This window comes from Lycorma delicatula, chromosome 2 (genome assembly GCF_047948215.1).
Source record: "Lycorma delicatula isolate Av1 chromosome 2, ASM4794821v1, whole genome shotgun sequence".
NCBI lineage: Eukaryota > Metazoa > Arthropoda > Insecta > Hemiptera > Fulgoridae > Lycorma > Lycorma delicatula.
This window is the reverse complement of record NC_134456.1, coordinates 141924742-141943557: the sequence shown is the minus strand read 5'-3', so window position 1 is coordinate 141943557 and position 18816 is coordinate 141924742. Positions and strand designations below refer to the sequence as shown.

The 18816-nt window shown below is 28.3% G+C and overlaps 1 protein-coding gene across 1 annotated transcript in view; it reads left to right on the top strand.

Annotated features, from left to right (window-relative positions):
* The first annotated feature begins 694 nt into the window (after nt 1-694).
* LOC142319275 (venom dipeptidyl peptidase 4-like) overlaps nt 695-18816 on the top strand; it is a 159226-nt gene continuing 141104 nt past the window's right edge. The window contains exon 1 of the mRNA XM_075356375.1: nt 695-1066. Within this exon, the coding sequence (XP_075212490.1) occupies nt 895-1066 (172 nt within the window). The 5' untranslated portion in view covers nt 695-894. The remainder of the gene's footprint in view (nt 1067-18816) is intronic.

The following is an 18816-nucleotide window of genomic DNA, read 5'->3' as shown; positions in this document are numbered from 1 at the left end:
TTTTTTTGAGTTATGCGAGATACATACGTACGTACGTACATACATACATATGTACAGACGTCACGTCACTAGTCAAATTGGATTTAGGGATGGTCAAAATAGATGTTTCCGTTGAAATCAGAAAACCGAAATTTTTCGCGGACGCAATCCTTCCTTTACTTCGTACATTTTACACTTTTAAACTATGCGCTATATACTCTTAGTTCGAAAATAGAATACATTACTATATAAAATTAACATTAACGGTAGATGTAATAAAAAACAATAAAATAAATTTATTTACTTTTTTATCAACGATATTATACGGGTAGTAATTTCCTGTATTTAAAAAAGAAAAAAGCTTTTTACGGTTTGTGTAAATAATGGAAACGATAAAAATTGACAATGTCAATGCTAATTATTACATATTAAAGCCTCTACAGTTTTTATATTCGCCGTGTTACGTATTTACTTATCATAAGATACGGTCGTTTAGTGACCGTACCGTGTTAAATATTGTGCAGGTCTGCTTGTATGTTACTCGTACATTTATCAGTCAGGGGAAAGTTATCTACCTACCTACCTGCCTATTTATCATTACAGTTTTACAGCCTTCAACGAATTACGATTTGAAGTGGATGTGGGCATGAAATCGTTCATATTATGTCAGCTGTTGTTATAAAGTAAAACTGGAGGGGGGATCGAACAGAGTAGAGTGTGACAGACACTAGAATGAGAAAGAAGTTGTGGCGCGACAGTGCAGTGAGATAACGCGATCGTCTGGTTGTTGGCGCGCTAACTTCAATGTGCCAACACCTAAAAATTTATTATAGTATTATTATTTCAGTTTTATTAGGCTCATTTATTTGTCAATAGACTTATAAAGCGGCTAGCGCGACATACACATATACTACAATGGAACAGCTGTTATTGTCGCCACTGTATGCCGTTTTCATATTAAGCAAACTATGTTTGATCGGCTTAAGTTTATTTCCACTATCCGCTTCTTCAGAACGTCTTTTGTCACTTGAAGACACAGTATATGGAACGTTCAGACCAGAAGTTTTCAACGGAACGTGGGTTTCAGGTAATTTAATTACATTTATTTATTAAGCGAATTAAATAAAATTAATAAATTAAAAAAAAAAATTAAACAGTAAAATTTATAATTTTATTAATTCGTTTATCTATAAGACATTTTTAAATCAGATCGAATAAGATGTAAAGCTATTAAAAAACCTTTTCAATTCTTGTATTAATAAAAACATGTAATTATAATTTTATCTTAGGAAAAATATAAAGACGATAAGCGTTAGAAATACATTTTGATTTACCTTTAATTATTATTTTAAAAGTCATAATAATAAATTATTAAATCTACAAAAAAATTTAGATGTTCGATATTCTGCTAGTCTAGTACTTTTTTTGTTTTGTTTAAGATCTACATCATTCACTATTCGAACTCAAAAACTTTAGTATTTTCTTAAAATGCAGAAGCCACTGGACAACCTAATTGTTTTAAATCACACGGCTTTGATCTAAACTCGCTTAACTTTATTGAACTTGGAGTATTTTAGGGGTAAATTTATTACCCCTTATAAATGTGTCTTCATTACAAATATTTAACTCTAGGAAACCTCCTCTTGACAAAAAAATAGAACTTTTTTCCACATTTTCATTAAAGTTGTACTTTACATTACAAAAAAGTAAGGAGGAACTGTACCTTTCTTGTTTTATAAAACACTTTTTTAAAACTTGTAAATTACACATTCAGAATGTATTTCTGTAAAAGATTTCACGCATGAAATAAAATTCGAAACAACTTCTATATGAAGTTTGTTTTTCATATGAAACGAGAAGAGATTAAAAGACCTGTTTTAATCGTTTATTAGCTGAAGATTCATTTTAATCAGAAGTTGCAAGCGATTAAAATGTTAAAATGAAAAAAAATTAAAGATAGAATTTTAAACAACGGTGACAGAAATTATTTTAAAATTTCGAACGGGGTTCTTCCTCCATCGTACAGGAACTGTATTTACCTGCTGAGGATGTATTTTAATAAAACACTAAATGAGGACAAAAATTAAGCGAATAAAATTGAAAGCAGTTTTCGTATACGAAATATTTGGTAGAATTTTGACTGACCTGGGATTCTGGTATTACAGAATTTGGTATCCAATGATCATCGTGTACTTTTATATTATCAAATATTTTTTAATAAATTATAAAAAAAATCACTTGCTTAATAAAATGATTATAATTTTTGATTTTAATGTTAAAAGTCGTTAAATTAGATTATCATTTACTCGGGCAGAATTTCGGATTTGATTTTTAGAAAATTGTTTTATTTTATCCATATAATGCAAGTATTTATAAGTATTCTTCCTTGTAATTTAAGTTTATCTGTTTTCCTTATACGTAAGGATATACGTTTTTTCCTCATATTTACGGTTTTTTTTTGTTGTAAAATTATATAATAAAATAATAAAATTAAAAGGAAATGTTAGTTACTGGGAAGCTCCTTCTGAAATGCTTAGTAGATTTCCTCTTAATAAATTGTACGCGTCATATACTCAATTCTGAAAATGGGATAATAAGTCGGAACTCCTTCAAAATCTCAGAACAAGTTATATGTTAAGTATGTTATGTAAAATTAATTCTATAATTTTTAACGTTCTTTGATATCGAAGATTTACAACTCCCTTGATCCGTTTAATTGTTATTTCTTTTTACTTCCTTGTACTTAAATATTGTAATAGCGAAAAATTTCGGTTTTCAGATTTCAACGGAAATATCCATTTTGACCATCTCTGAATCTATTTTGACTAATTTCGGCGTGACGTCTGTATGTTTGTATGTACGTTTGTATCTCGCATAACTCAAAAACGATTAGTCGTAGAATGTTGAAATTTTGGATTTAGAACTGTTGTAACATCTAGTTGTGCACCTCATTTCGATCACAATCGACTGGACCAAAAGTGTCCAGCAAAATCCCAAAATCCAAACACTTTGGATTTTGGACTTTTTCTTAACTGCAGTAATAAGCCCCGTTGAGATCTTTTCAACGATATATCATAAGCGGTACTTATTTGTATTGGTTACATAGTTATAGCCCAATAAAATTTTAATTAATGAAATATTTGAGTCTTACAAGGGGAAGGCACATTGGCGAGAATCTTCATTTCCTTTTTTTTTTAAATCTTTTTTTGATCTAAATTTATTGATTTATAAATAATTATTAAGCTGTGATTGTAAAAAAGAAGTACAGTAAATAATAATTCAATAGTAACAAAAAATATGAAAGAAAACGTAATAAAAAATATATGTAATCTTATAGGCGTACAAGGAAGTCATGTGGTGTCCACATCAGATATTTTCTTGACGTTATGCCATTCCTGACGTTATCTATATAATTAGTAAAAATTTACTATCTGAATGAAATATCGATTTATTGTCTGATAAAAAGTAGCAAAAAGTAAGATTTTATAAAAAATCTATATTACGAACATAAAAATACAATGATACTATTTATTATAAGCCATCTGCAACACAGATGTCAAAGCTGCGAAAAAAAAGTGTTGCTAATAAATTTATCATTTATAGCGCAGTGAATTAATGAACTATTTTCGAAAATATTTATTAATAATTCTTTTATCAATTTTGCATCCTTGGTGGCCCGCGATTACTTTTAATGGTTGTCTCTTACACAAGATATTTTCCTTTTATCGTATATAAAGGAGTATTTTTCCTCAACTATTGGTAAAATGGGTTCTTACATACATTAAACGTATTACGTTATAATCGACGGTTTATTGTATAATTCGTGTTTTGCTGACCTGCTCGCTAAGTGGTTTCCCTTTCATGCGAAATGTGCGATTCCAGTTCAGTCAGAATTGGCATTTTTCGTGGACTACAAAATTCATCTGTCATTAAATAATTTTAATTGGGCATTGCCTAGTATTTTGTCCAAGAAAAAAAATTCTGGAAGCTTCCAGATTCAAACCCGAGGCCACCACGAAATTCCGGGACGCTGCCTACTCAACGATGGCTGAATAGATATCATACTTACGTACCCTTAAACTCTCTAGTGTTTTAGTTTTTTGGTTTTTGTAATATATAGGAAAGGATAAGTAAATGTAGGGAAAATTACGTAAGAAAAATTAATAGAATAATAATTTTACTATAGAGAAACTTAACCCACCTTGGGTATGTTACTTTGCATGTCCTTAAAAGAATTCGGTACGCATGGATATATTAGTGTTTTACCAGTATTTATGTTTGAAGAAAATCATGACATTTTTCTTCTCGGTAACTTACATCTTAAGGGGTATTAATATATTTTAATCTAATTTTTGAAAAGTCGACGAGTGGGTGAGGATATATTGAGAGGTGTTATTTTTTGAACAGAGTAAATTACATGTAAATTTAACTATTATATTTTTTTATTCATGTGGAAATTATCACTTGAAATAGCAATGGAAATAATAATAATAAGTAGTTTTTCTTAAAAAAAGTGCTACCGTAACGCCATCCATAAAAACAGTTTTATAATTTTTGTAACTTTTTAAAATACTTAAAATTATTTTCTCCAAAAGACACGTTCTCACGATGAGAAGTTCTAAAATACTATCTATCTCATTTGGGAAGAATAAAAATTTCTACTTCAGAAAGTGGAATTAGAAAATTAAATTTTTATTTTTATTTTTATTTATTACTTTGATAATCAGATGTTTAAAAGAAAATTTATTACACGACATTACACATGCATTTCCATGTATTTAATGAGGAAGAAGAGGGGAATAAAATGATAGGTAAAAAAAGAGAGATCCTTCACAGAAATTGAACCCGAGACCAAATATTCTAAAAGCCAGCATGCTGACCACTACACCTTTGGCCGGCCTGTATTTAACTGACTTCAAACGTTTTTGATTAAATGATAAATTTTAGATAAAAAAAAAGATTCTATAAAATAATGTTGTCATAAGAACATTTTTTTTCGTTTTATAACGCCATTGACAGTAGAGTATCTTTACTGCGTAGAATTTCTGCTGAGTTTAAAAACAATTTAATTTTGTTGAGTCAAATAACGTTTTGCCGGTTTAATGAATCAGTAGGACATTTTATTATTATGTTTTTTAATAATAAATTATTTTAGTGATTAACGAAATAACCAAGGTCGTAGTAAGGTTGCGAATTATATCTAATAAACAAAATAGTAATGACTTATTTGAATCGATTCTTTGAAAGATAATAAATAACTTGTAAGTCTAACACAGTTCAACTAAAAATAAAATATGATAATGTAATAAAGAATTTATCAATCTAAAAAAGTCGTGTGAAAGAAACTCAATTAACGTGACGAGGAACTTGAAAACGAAATTTCAAATATACTTACATTTAAATTGTAGTAATTTTTTTTGTCAACGAATCAATCAATTCTCAGTAACCAATCGAATCTCAGTAATAAACTTCTAGTCTTACTATTAATAATAATTTTAATTATAATACTAATAGCTATATTATTTTAAAACCGATCAATTGATAAAAAGAAATCGGTTCTTAAAAAAATTAAAAATAGTAGCTGTCTTGAACAATCAACCTACTAAAGTCATCAGAGAAGCTATTTCTTTTATTGTTGTTGATCGTTTGTTGTATCTTATAGATTTCCTTTACATCGTTAATTCCTTTTCACTAGAAAAATGGTTTGCCCATCTAATCATCCGCAACCGAGCTCGGCATCCGTAAAGTCTATTGTCGAGGAAAGTGCTGTTGTTGCATGACACGCCCGCTCGCAAACGGCTCGCCGCATCGTTTAAAGGATTAAAAAGTTAAATTTTGAGGTACTGGAACACCTCCCCTATAGCGCAGATCTTTTTCTCTCCAACTTTCATCTGTTTGGGTTGCAAAAGGATGTTTTGCGAGGTTGTCGATTCTTCACAGACTTAGAAGTGCAGGAAGCGGTGCAAAAGTAGCTTTGCGACCAACCGAGAACCTTCTTCTTGGAAAGAATACGCAACCTTGTGAACCGCTGGACCAAGTGCATTGACAAGTGAGATGACTATGTAGAAAAATGTAAATATTAAACCTCTACTTTTGTGTAAAAAATTGTAGAGGGAAAAGTATGGATAATTTTTTATTTACCCTCGAATCTGGGCCTGTTAATCGTAAGTTCTGTTTACTGTGTAGTTTGTGGAATTGTTTTTGAGTTGATAAAGCTTGCTTATTTCGGCTACGTCTGCTGTTATATTAATCGTGCAATTATTGAATGGGATCATTCTTTTCATGGCATAATTTTTAAAGAGCAAAGGAAAAATATGGGAATTCAGGGTTTTTACATCAAAGGAGTACGATCCTGATTGTAGACAACAAATTATCGAAATAAAGTTTTTCACTGTACCTTGCTTGAATGTATATTTTAGAATATATTTTTGTTAGAGTTGCGATGTTTTTGATAAATAGAAATGTTTATTTGTATGATAATAGTAACCGTAACAGTTTTCAGATTGCATTTACAATAGCTTGGACAGATATAATCTCAATTAATTTCTAATGTTTTAAGGTTTACAGTAAGATTTTTAACAATATTAAGCGACTATCCGTAAAAGTTTTAAAAAGAAGTCTAGCTGGAACATTATTTTTATTTGTTTAGTATATCTTTGAAGTATGTTGCTGATATCTTTGTATCCTTTTACTTTATTGTTATTTTTTCGTTTTTATTTTCTTTCAATACAATTTTGTAAACTAATTCTTAACTTTCTGAATGACGACTTTTCTAGTTTTTTATAAGGTGTCTGCATGTCTGCAGTAAAGAAGTCAATTTCAAGTCAATTCAAAAACCTTAACTTCATGACTATGGAACGGTAAATTTTACTGGTGTATATATATATGTATGGTGTAAGCATACAAATTGTTGCAAGTATACATCTGTATAATAGATTAGCATTGTAGCTAAATTATTTGTGTGCAGTTAATGATTTTGGTTTAAGGCTATTTAAAAATATTAAAGGTAAATTTACTTTTTTTTTTATTTTCAATTATAGTTTAGTGAATGACACTATTATCTAATTAGTTCATGAAAATATTTTATATTTGTTAATGCTGTCTGTTAGACCTATTAAATTATTTTTCTCTTTATTACAACATCAAATTATCTTACGATTATAAATTTCATTTTAATTTTTAAATTATTTTACAACATCGAAATATTGCATCAATTATTCCGACGGTAGTTGATATACCTTATATACAATTTATGTATATTTATCTGATTTTAAGCTTTGGGAACACAAAATTATTTATCAGGATCGAGAAGTAACTACAGGTTCAAAATCTCAAAAGAAGACTAGCTACAATATTGTTGAACTTTCTCGTTTACTCACAGTGTGCGAGAATACAGATGTTTACTTACTACTTACTGATTAACGGTTAATATTATGAAAGAAAATTAAAGAAAATCGATTCACCGATAAAACTGGATAACATTGTTTTAGGATGCACAATTAAGAAGTTAATATATCTTTTGGTTTCGAACAAAGAAGGGAAAGTGTTTTTGCTCATGTCTAGTTCTTCGGGAATATTTTTCCTACGAGAGCTGTACAATAGTTTACTTTCTTTGATTTTTTAATCGTTAAAATCTGTTTCCAAAATTTTTATTCTTTCTAAGCGAGTAAATTAGAAAATATATATAATACCGTAATAAGAAAAATATTTATACATATTAATCAACAGGCAGCACACACACACACACACACACACACACACACACACACACACACACACACACACACACACATATATATATATATATATATATACGCAATACGTATAAAAATGCACCATAAACATTTTACCAGGTCTAAACCAGAACTGTTAGAATTAATTTAGATCCCTTATAAAAAAATCTAAATCGCAGTAGAGTTCCGATAAAAGAATATGATTTAGTCGGTTAGTTGTAGTGCATATCGAACACAATAGCTCTGTTAAGAACAAAATTAAATAGAACATAATAGAATATGTTCTATTCTATACAGTATCCTAAATGTTTAATATCCAGTCAGTTAGTCCAGTATATAGAAGAAAAGAAATAATCAGCAATCTAATAAATTTTGCTCATTTGATTACGTTTCTTAAAATATAATATTTTTTATGTACGTTCTGAATGGTTAAAATCCGCTACGTTTAATTAAACCGAACGAAATTACGAATTAGCAGTACATAACACAGTTCATTTGAAAATGAATAAAATATTTTACTTGTTCTAGTTGCGTTATATCTTAGTTGATAAGTTTGAAGCTTAATAACTTTTATAATAATAATAATAATAATAATAAAAAATCCGAGAATAGTCAGTTTTATTCTCTAGTCACTTTTCTGTTAAGTACGGGATTAAATTTCATTACTTTGTCAAATTTTTAACAAAAAGATGACTACATTTGAACTTGTTTACTTTGTAAAACTGCCAAAAATGGATGAGAATACAGAAAAGATGAGTTATTACGCAGTTAATAAGAATAAAATTAAATACTTTCCTGGATTTCATTAGGGCGTAAATTACTTTACACATTTTATTATTTTGCTTAGTTGAAACATGACCAACCTTTTATTAATAAAAAAATATAATAAAACAAAAACAATAATTTTTGGATGAAATACTTATTATTTGGAAAATGGTCAATAACAGGAAAACTGTGATTTTAAAAAATCCAAATTGGGCGAGGACAACCGGAAAAAGGACTTTGGGAAAATTTTAAGTCGTTTTTCATACGTTTCTGTCGTAACATTAAACAATAAAAAAGGTGCTTTTCTTTAGTTTTTTGAAGAAAAATTCTTTATGAAATAGAGCGTCTTAGGTTAGTATAAAATTACGGTAATTGGTCAGTAAATGAATATCAGTTTGGATTCTTTACCGTTGTTATGAAACTAGCTATTAAGCTTTAAACTTTTCGGAAACGATAAAATGTGCTAGAAATAGTTAAATAAAGAAAGAAAATTAACGAAAAAATATCTTACAAGATGCATGATTAACGATAAATCGGACGAAAAAGAAAAAATGATTCTGTATGACACCATTTTACGTAATTATTAATTGCGATATATTGAATGGAAAAATTCTTTTCCTTTACTTTTCCATTCAGTTAATAATTTTGTTTATGTTAACAGCTTAAAAGAAGTCTCAGATAGAATTTTTATGCAGGTTTAAGATATTTCAGAGAAATCTTTAGTTTAATTTGTTTAAATTCCCCACAATTAGAGACAAATATTATGTCGTATAGTCTTTTAAACAGCTTAATAACTTATGAAGCCTCTCGTAGATTTAAAAGAAATTACAAATTATAAAAAAGATGTTTCTAAAATAATGGTTTAAAATCAATTACTATTAGTTATTAAATAAAAATACAACTTTATTTGTATAAGTTGTATTTTTACCAATTACACGAATAATCTCAAGCTATATCACAATTACAATATTATAACGCAATTATAAAATTTATTAAAAAGGTATCAAGAATTTCGTCATAATCGCAAAAGTAATGCTGAATATTTAAAAAAAAATAAAATGGCAATTGATAGATGTAATTTTCCCATAGCCGCAAAACCAAACGAAAATTGCTGTAAATTCAAGTACGATATGAAATAAAAGTGCTTGAAATCTAATTTGAAATTTAAAAATTAGGCTACTTTACGGGTTAATATGATGTCCCGGATTAATATTCTGGGTTGAAACTAAGAATATGAAATAATGATAAATATTAAAATTGACAAAAATAATTTAAAAAAAACTGAAATATCATTTCATAAATATGATAAAAATTATACTGACATATTTTTGTCCTTGATGAACGGAAAAGAAAGGCTTTTGAAATCAACTTTTTAAACGACAAACCAAAGAAGGTTTATTAAATAAATTTTTTTTTTAAATTAGGCCATTACGTTTTTCAATCGCCCTAACGGATGTCTTTAAGTGACTAGTAACTATCACTCCGTATACTATACTTCTTTAAAGAAATATTTTTATACTGAAAAAAACGTGAAAAAAATTACTTCACGTTATAAATTTATAAATTTTATTTCTGAATATTTATATTATTACATTAAAAACGTCATTTTAATTTTCATTCCATTTTTTTCAATAACTCGTAACTAGGGCAGCTAAGGTTTAAATTACGTGTAGTTGAAATAGTATAGCATATGAGTGTTTAATCCACCGGGTTGATCTAGTGGTGAATACGTCTTCCCAAATCAGCTGATTTGTAAGTCGAGAGTTCCAGCGTTCAAGTCCTAGTACTACTTTTATTCAGGCAGTCCTGCTTTTTATGCGTTCAAAGCAGTTAATTTTATACGGATTTCAATACTAGATCGTGGATACCGGTGTTCTTTGGTGGTTGGGTTTAAATTAACCACACATCTCAGGAGTGGTCGAACTGAGACTGTACAACATTAAATTTTATTTACACTCACACATGTCATCCCATTCATACTCTGAAGTAATACCTGAACGGTAATTCCCGGAGGCTAAACAGAAACAAAAGTATATGAGTGTTCTCGGGCACGCGCATGCATGCTTATGTGTTGTGTACTAATTTTACCATAATAATTAATTCATTAATAATATTAAAAAAAAGCTATTAGAAGGAAACCACGCTTATAATAACTATTTGCTTACGTTTATCGTCTACTTTCCGTGAATAAACTGTAATTTTAGTTTCTCTGTTATTATTTAGAATAAAATGATTTACTATGTTCGTGCAATTGAATGACAAACTCTGAACAACAAGGAAAACGGGGATATTAAAAATAAATGACGTCATTATATGAATTAATTTTTTTCTTGTAATTTTACGATCCGTTCTGTATAATATTTTTACAATTAAATTTCCTTGTTGAATTTCTTTAAAATTGTTATTGTTATTATTAATTTATTTATGAAAAAATAAAAATCTTGGAATTGTATTATTTCATAAAACCCAGTTGAAAAAAGTAATTACGCGATGAGTTAATTATGATTTTTTATAGATTTTAAGATTGTTTTATTATTTTATTTAATTATTAATAATTTAGTCTCTAAAATTAACATTTAAAATTATATAATTCATACGTTATCCTATTTGATGTACTTAAAAAATATGATTGTTGCTTTTTTTTCAACTCAACCGACTTCCTTCATGGAGCGGTAGGGAATCAGCCCTTCATTTGGAAAGTCCCGGGATAGAATTCCTGTCTTATCTGCTATTTTTCATACCAAAAAAAGTAATACTATATTTTAATTTACCAATTACAAATATATATGATAAATTTATAATGTGTAAAAGATGAGAAAGAAATTATTGGTCGATCAGCAAATAATAACAAAAATAATTTTAATTCTGAAAACATTTTCTTTCGTAATCTGGTAAATTACAAGTTCAACTCGCATCTAAGCAAAATACCGTGAAATAGTAGTGCCCAATTAGTGTGAAATATTGGAAATCCCATTGCTAATTATATTTATTAAAATAAAACATAATGTTCAAAGAATTCTTTGGATAATAAAACTTACTGCAGCTTACTAAACATCCTCTTCATACATATTGCGATATTTAACCTCTTCCTAAAAATATATCTTATAAAAAAAACAATCGGCCGACGGAAATTTACGGGTTACAGTAAACAATATTTCCTTTTGTCTTAAGAGCAGAATTGCTGAGATTTTTGTGCAGACTATTGATGAAATTCCTACCTCTGTTTTAAAATATGCCTACTAAATGCTATTATTGTCCTTTCTCGCAAATTAATTGATCAGTACTTCAACACTAAAGTATCTCCCAGTTTTATTAGAAAAGCCAGTGTAATTCCTTTCCAGAAGAATGGTTTTATCAATTATTTGCAAAACTGCACCGGTTACGTTATTATCTATATTTTCTAAAATATCTAAAAAATAATTATGCGTAATCGAGTTTTATAATTTCATGATAAACAAATATATGTTGAACATGCATTTAAGGAAAATTTTTCTACTGACAGCTATTTCTCAGATCTAGAAGTTATTTATTAATGATTCAGACAACAGAAAAAAAATTATTTTGTTAGATTTCAGAGTAACATTCGATTTTGTTCGGCTTTTCTTATTAGTGACAAATATTAGTCACTGAGTTAGGAGCTGATAACAGTTATATATTTCAAAATGAATAAAATGTTTCAATAAGTACATCTATATAAAATGTCGAATCTCGATCCAATATGCAGAACACGGAATACCATAGAGAAGCAGCCTCGGTCTCTCGCACTTCTTATTTTTGTAAATGATATTCATCAAAATCTTATACCATTCATTGTTGTTACCTTCTTCGCAAATGGTATTTGTACCGAAAAACAATTTCTTTAAAGACTAGAAAATGTTATGTAGCAATTAAAAAATATTTACTGGATGAAATTTAACTGCCTAAATTTATATATAGGGTAAAACTGTTGTATGGTGCTTTTGACGTTAATATATTGGTTATTACGTTTTTAACATTCAAATTAGTGTTAGTGGAGTAATAGTATTAGTATTTCTGCTGAACATATTGTAAAATATTTTTTTTGCTTTATTAGGTAAGAAATTTTCGTGTAAGGAACAAATCGACTTAATCTGCAAAAGAAAATTAAATCATACTGTTTCGATTAATAAAAGCATTTATCATTAGATATTTATTATGGCTACGTATATTTCCGTCTGAAATGTAATGTTATTTTTTTGAGTTCTTTCAAACAATTGGAAAAAATTTCGAAACTCAAAATATGGTATCTGATTATTGTTTGGGACTCATAAATATGGTTCACGACATATTTATTAAGCTAAAATCCTAACTTTGCCTACGCTTACCTTTACTAAACGTGTAAAATCATTCATTCCTAAAAAGAGGAACAGTATCCCTCTCTATTAAATCAGATATAATTATTTTCGCGAAACAGTTCCATTATTTTGGTCAATGAGAAACAATTGTTTCTATTAATACTGTTTTAATTATTATTTTAGATAATGCGCAGCTATAATTAAGATTTTAGCATAGTTTCCTTCGGTTCCTCAAGATTGGGTAGTTTCTACTTTTCTTTTCGTGTGTGGAAAAGAAAAGTATACCTACTTATTCCTGAAGTATTCTATACAATGAGAAATTATGTAACGATCTGAATAAAATATCTATTTTTTTATAATCTAAAATTACGTTACTTTCAAATTTCATATTATTTTGAAATACGTTTTACTTCTCCTCTGTTATAAAAACAAAGAGCATATACACCAAACAGAACTAATAAAGTAACAGAGAAATACCAGTCAACAAATAATCCCATTGGATTTAGATTGATTTTTTTTAATTTCTGAAAAAAAACGATTAAGGTGTGGAGAAATGTTGAAGGTGTATTTAGAGAAAGAGTGGATTACAAAAACATTTTAATCGTGCTCTTTTTCAACTAATTAAAAAATATCAACGCATATTATATTAGAAATAATATTACACGTTTGAAAACAATCTCATTAACACTTTGCCTTAAAAATCTTATTTATAAAATGTTTTTATATTTTACTCTTCCAACCAATCGACAATATATTTATACTAGCAGACCCGGCAATGCTTCGCTATTGCTAATTTAAGTATATATATATATATATATATATATATATATATATAGATTAAATGAACACAATTGAAAGTTTGATAAAACATTAACAAAATGAACATTACGGAACTTCACAAAATGTAACCTTTCCCTTTTTCTCTTTTACCCTTTCTCCCTTTTACGCTTTCTCGCTTTTACCCTTTTCCCTTCCGCCCTTTCTCTATTTTCCTTTTACCATTTCATTTTTACAAGATTCTCTTTTCCCCCTTCCCTTACCATTTCCATTTCCTTCCACTTTCTCTTTCCCTTATTTCCCTTTCCCGTTTTCCTTTCCTCCGGTTTCCCCTTTTTTATTTTTCGATTTTCCCTTTTACGATTTTTCCCTATTTCCCTTTTCTGATTTTTCTCTTTCTCCCTTTTTTCCGCGCGCGTAAATCGGCCCAGTAGTTTTTTAGTCTATAGCGGACATCAGTGTTCCGAGACATCTCAGTGTATAAGATGACATAATCAGTGTATAGCGGACATCTCAGTGTTTCCGGAGATGGTATCGTAAAATATTTAGAATAGCGTGTGTTGCTTTTACGTCCAATAGATAGCCCTATTTTTCAAAAAAGGCATGTTTTTACCTGTCACAGGTGTGACACTTTAGGTATATAAATAATAGATATATAAAAACACGCGCGTATTCGAATACAACGTTGTGTAAAAATTTCAAAGCAATCGGTGAAGAACTTTTGGAGATTTAAGATGTTGAAGAAACGAATATTTATATATATATATATATATATATATACACACACAACACCACATATAAATGTAAGGATTTTAATCATTTCCAACTACCCAGTAGAAATGTTTTTACTGTATCTTTCTTAATATATTTTTTTGATAATATTTCTCAACTTGTGACGTACGTTGAGAATGTTCTAAGTATTAATATTTTATGAAAAATCCCAAATTAATCTAATTTGAGGCGTTTTTAGGGCATTTTATGATATTACAAGTACCTTAGTTCTCGATTTTTTTAAAAATTTGCGTCTAATGAACTTTATTAAACATTAGTTTCATAACATTGGTTTACAACAGTGGTTTCATAAGTGTAAATCAGTCTTAGAATATTTGTTTCTTTCCTTAAGTAAGTAACTATATAATGAGTGAATTATTTTGTAACAACAATTTTTATCTGTAAAACACAGTAATATAAAATTACTGGTAAATAAGAGTAATGCAGGTTATGGCTTATAGGTAGATAAAATAGCTGTTGTCGATGGAAGTTCCACAACGTTTACTTCAATGTGCAGGAAAACCTAATTCTTAGCGAGTAACAAAATAAGCTATCACTTTAAAGCTGATAACTCCGCCCATTACAGTAATTTACACTCTATTATTCTATTACATTATCTACTGTATTATTATACAATTAGCCCACTAATGGATAAAGTAGTACAGAACTGTGCGATTTATTCTTATAAATTACAACTAGTTTATAGTACGCTGTGTATTTATTACGCAAGTGTAGGACCAATTTAAAAGAATTTGTTCTCCTCCCAACCTCAGAAAGAGTTAAAAATTTTGCCATCCATGTTTCGGGGATGTACGCATGCACAGAAATTATAAATGAAATTGGACAATACAATATTTTCATCCACTTTTAAAAAAAAATATTTTGAGATTGTTCCTACGTGAAATTTTTCCAGACGGTCTTTTTTATACCTCAATTTCGAACTATTCTATTCTTCCTGTTTGGTTAAGTTTTCCGTAATCGTACTAATTTATTCATATTATTCCATTAATTTCTTTGTTTAAAATTAAAAAAGTGGTTTTCTTATTTATATTTAAAACTATTCCTTTTTTCATTTTTTTATCATTAACGATTCCCTTTCTCTTAAATTTATCGCACTTAGCGACTACCTATTTTGTTTGTGTGACGCGTTCAACAACATATTACATATTATTATCTGCTCGTTGAATTGATAAAATGATAATAGAAGAATTATTAAAAAATGTCGAGTTCAGTTATTGGTGCCGATAAATTTTTTTAAACTTTTCGTTCAATATTTTAATTGATTTCTTATTTGAAATTTCGGTTAATCATCAACTATCATTACTACTTATAATATATATTTCATAAATCTAAATTTCAGTAACAAGTTTCAGTAGAGTTTTCTTTTTGAACGAGACCTGTTTTGTGTATAAAATTTCCTTATTACACTGCGAAATAAAAAACAAACAAAAAAAAAAAAACGAAGGAAGAACGTGTTTTCTATTAGCTATTGATTTACTACAGAAAATGATACTCTCATTGCATAGTAATGATTTTGTTATTTTGTCTTTAGACGGTAATCCAACAAGAATCTCGTACAACTAATAAGTGAATGAACCTAGTTCTTTTTTGGTATAATTATATTTCATTTTAACTGTTTATCACGTTTTAAGTAATAATGACGTAATACTGAAAGCAAATTAAATAAAAAGTTACTAAACAGGTTTACTTGTTTAATCCCATATAAAAATAATATTGTGCTTGGATAATAACATATACAAATAAATCTTCTAAATATACAAATTAATGTTTGGAACTTTTTAATTTTTCATCACGGATTTTTTCTGCTGTTAAAATCTAAATTACCCTAAATTATAATTATGAAAAATCAGTCTTACCTCTGTTAATAAACAGGCATAAAAATTTATTTTCGTAAATTACCTACTTATTCTAAGATACGAGAAAAATTTTTATAATCATATCCGTACAATACACTTTCCTTTATAATTTATTACTAGTATTAAAGGAAACATTTCAGTAATAGAACAAAGGATTCATTTAAAGTTAAATGCATCTTTTAATTAGCGAAATTTCATCTGACGGTACTCCTGATTAATATCTACAAATTCAGAGCTACCTGTGCAATGTTCGCTTAGAAAGCAACTCTGATTGGTGCCACTCGTGTTTTAGATGTTTGCCATAACCCAAAGGTAGACTGGGACAGACGATATAGCGTAAATCAGCAAATTATGTAAACAAATATATTGGCATATGCACCAAAAAATGTCCGTAACATTTACCCCGAGTTTTTATTTGAAAACGCTATCTGTTTTAATTTTTAATATATTTTAATTAAAATACAACGGTTTCTTATCTGAAATAAGGATGAATTTAGTATTATTTTAAAAAGTAAAAATTTTTACATTTACATTTTCTTAAGAAAAGTCAGTGTGTGGTGGTCCACATTCGGTAAAAAAAACAAGTTGATTCCATAATTTATAACAAACTAGCAACACAATCGCGGCTTCGTCCAGATTCTTCGTCTAAGAATCTGAGATTCAAAACAGTCGGCCTTCATCTTAAAAATATTCTTTACGACTGGTTACCTGTGTACTTCGTACAGGTAGAAATGTATTTTTCCCGGTTCTTAGCGTTAGCCGACAAACACCTCTAGGAGGTGACCGTACTTCATTTCTCATATTTTCTTTTTTAATTATTTTTTAGTTAAGTAATCGGAGGTTGGTGCGTTGCACAAACAGTAACAATGGCTATGACTGTGTTGCTTGAGCCGTCGCGCACCGTCACCCGCTTAAAAAAGTGAAATTCAAAATCGATATATTTATCTGAAGAGTATTTGCAAGCCCCAATCTAGTGAATATCTCGTTTAGTATAGTTGAAAATGGGAAAAATTTGTAATCATTGTTAAAATTTGTTTAATTTCTTCACCCCTTTCAAGATCGAATTTTGAAAAATCTAGAAATTGGTTTTTAGATAATTACATGAAATTTACACACATAAAAAATCAAGTTGATATCTTCATTTGAATCCCAGAAATTAAAAAAAATAGCCGTTTAAAAAAAAATTCAAAATCCATTTTAACCATTTAAACAATCTGGAATTTAAATAATCTAGAAATTAGTTTAAAAGAGAAATTTAAAAAAATAGTAAGTTTCATTATTATTCAATTTCACCCCTTTACACTCGGAATTTCAAAAAATCTTTTCTTAGTGTGCACTTAAGAACATGTATACAAATTTTCATCAATTTATTATTCAGTAGTATTTGTGGGGCACTAATGAATCAGTCAGTCAGGACAAGTTGCTTTATAGGTAGTGATTGCAATGTAAAGGAATATTTTACTTGAGATTTAAACTTCTTTTTCTGTGTTGAATCCACGTTTTAACATTTCTCGTGGAAAAATTTTCAAACCTATCTTTTCTATTACTTACAGGGCTACTGGCCTAAGGCGTGTGTTTAAAATGCTACGTTTGCTTCTTTGAAATAAAATTTTTTTTGTTAATTAGAATTTTCAAATATGAAGATTCATTAAATAAAAAAAAATCCAAAAATTCTACTTTTTAGACATTATTTTTATTAATGATTCCTCAATGATAGATAGACAACAAATAGATTGATTGACAACACTTATAAAAATAATGAAAACTATCTTTTTATGATAATATTCTAAAAGAACATTTTCAGCAGTCAAAAATGCTCAAAATATAGAAAAAAATAATTTTTATTACAGATAATATAAAATTTAGATGAACGTTCATAAAATAATTGATTACTACGAGGTTTTTCTAAAATTAATGTAATTTTTTTGTACCAGAGATTTTTAAAAATATTAATGTCGTTGAAGTTAAGCTATAAAATGTTTCAGAAATTAGGTATGCCATTCGTAAATGATGTGTGAAAAGGAATAAAAAGATAGATAAGTTTACCTTATTTGAAACGTAGACATAATGTGATAAATTTGAAACTTAATGTGCTTATGCTTACTTTGAAAAATGTTTATATATATATATATATACATATATATATATATATATATATATATATATATATATATATATATATATATATATATATATATATATATATACACATATATATATGTATCTGAGAGAGAGAGAAAGTGAGAGATTATAAAAATATTGATGTAATTTTAATTTAATACATACGTGATACTTACCTTAAAAATAACAGTTTATAGCCCACTTATTTTTGATTTTATGTTCCTTCCGTTTATCTCAACATCTCTGTTTGACACATTTGCGATGCCGTTTCATGGGCTTTTATACGGACCCGGTTTCTCCTTCATAAACCAGAATACGACGCATAAAACAGAATTATATACTTTACTATTGGTTCTTATTGGCGTTTTGTGTTTACATAGGATTCGGGATGAGAAAAGGTACGAGGTTAGTACGCTATAAATTTAAAATCCGTACATAATTTTCAAAAAAAAAAAAATCATCAGAAATCGTTTATTCAAT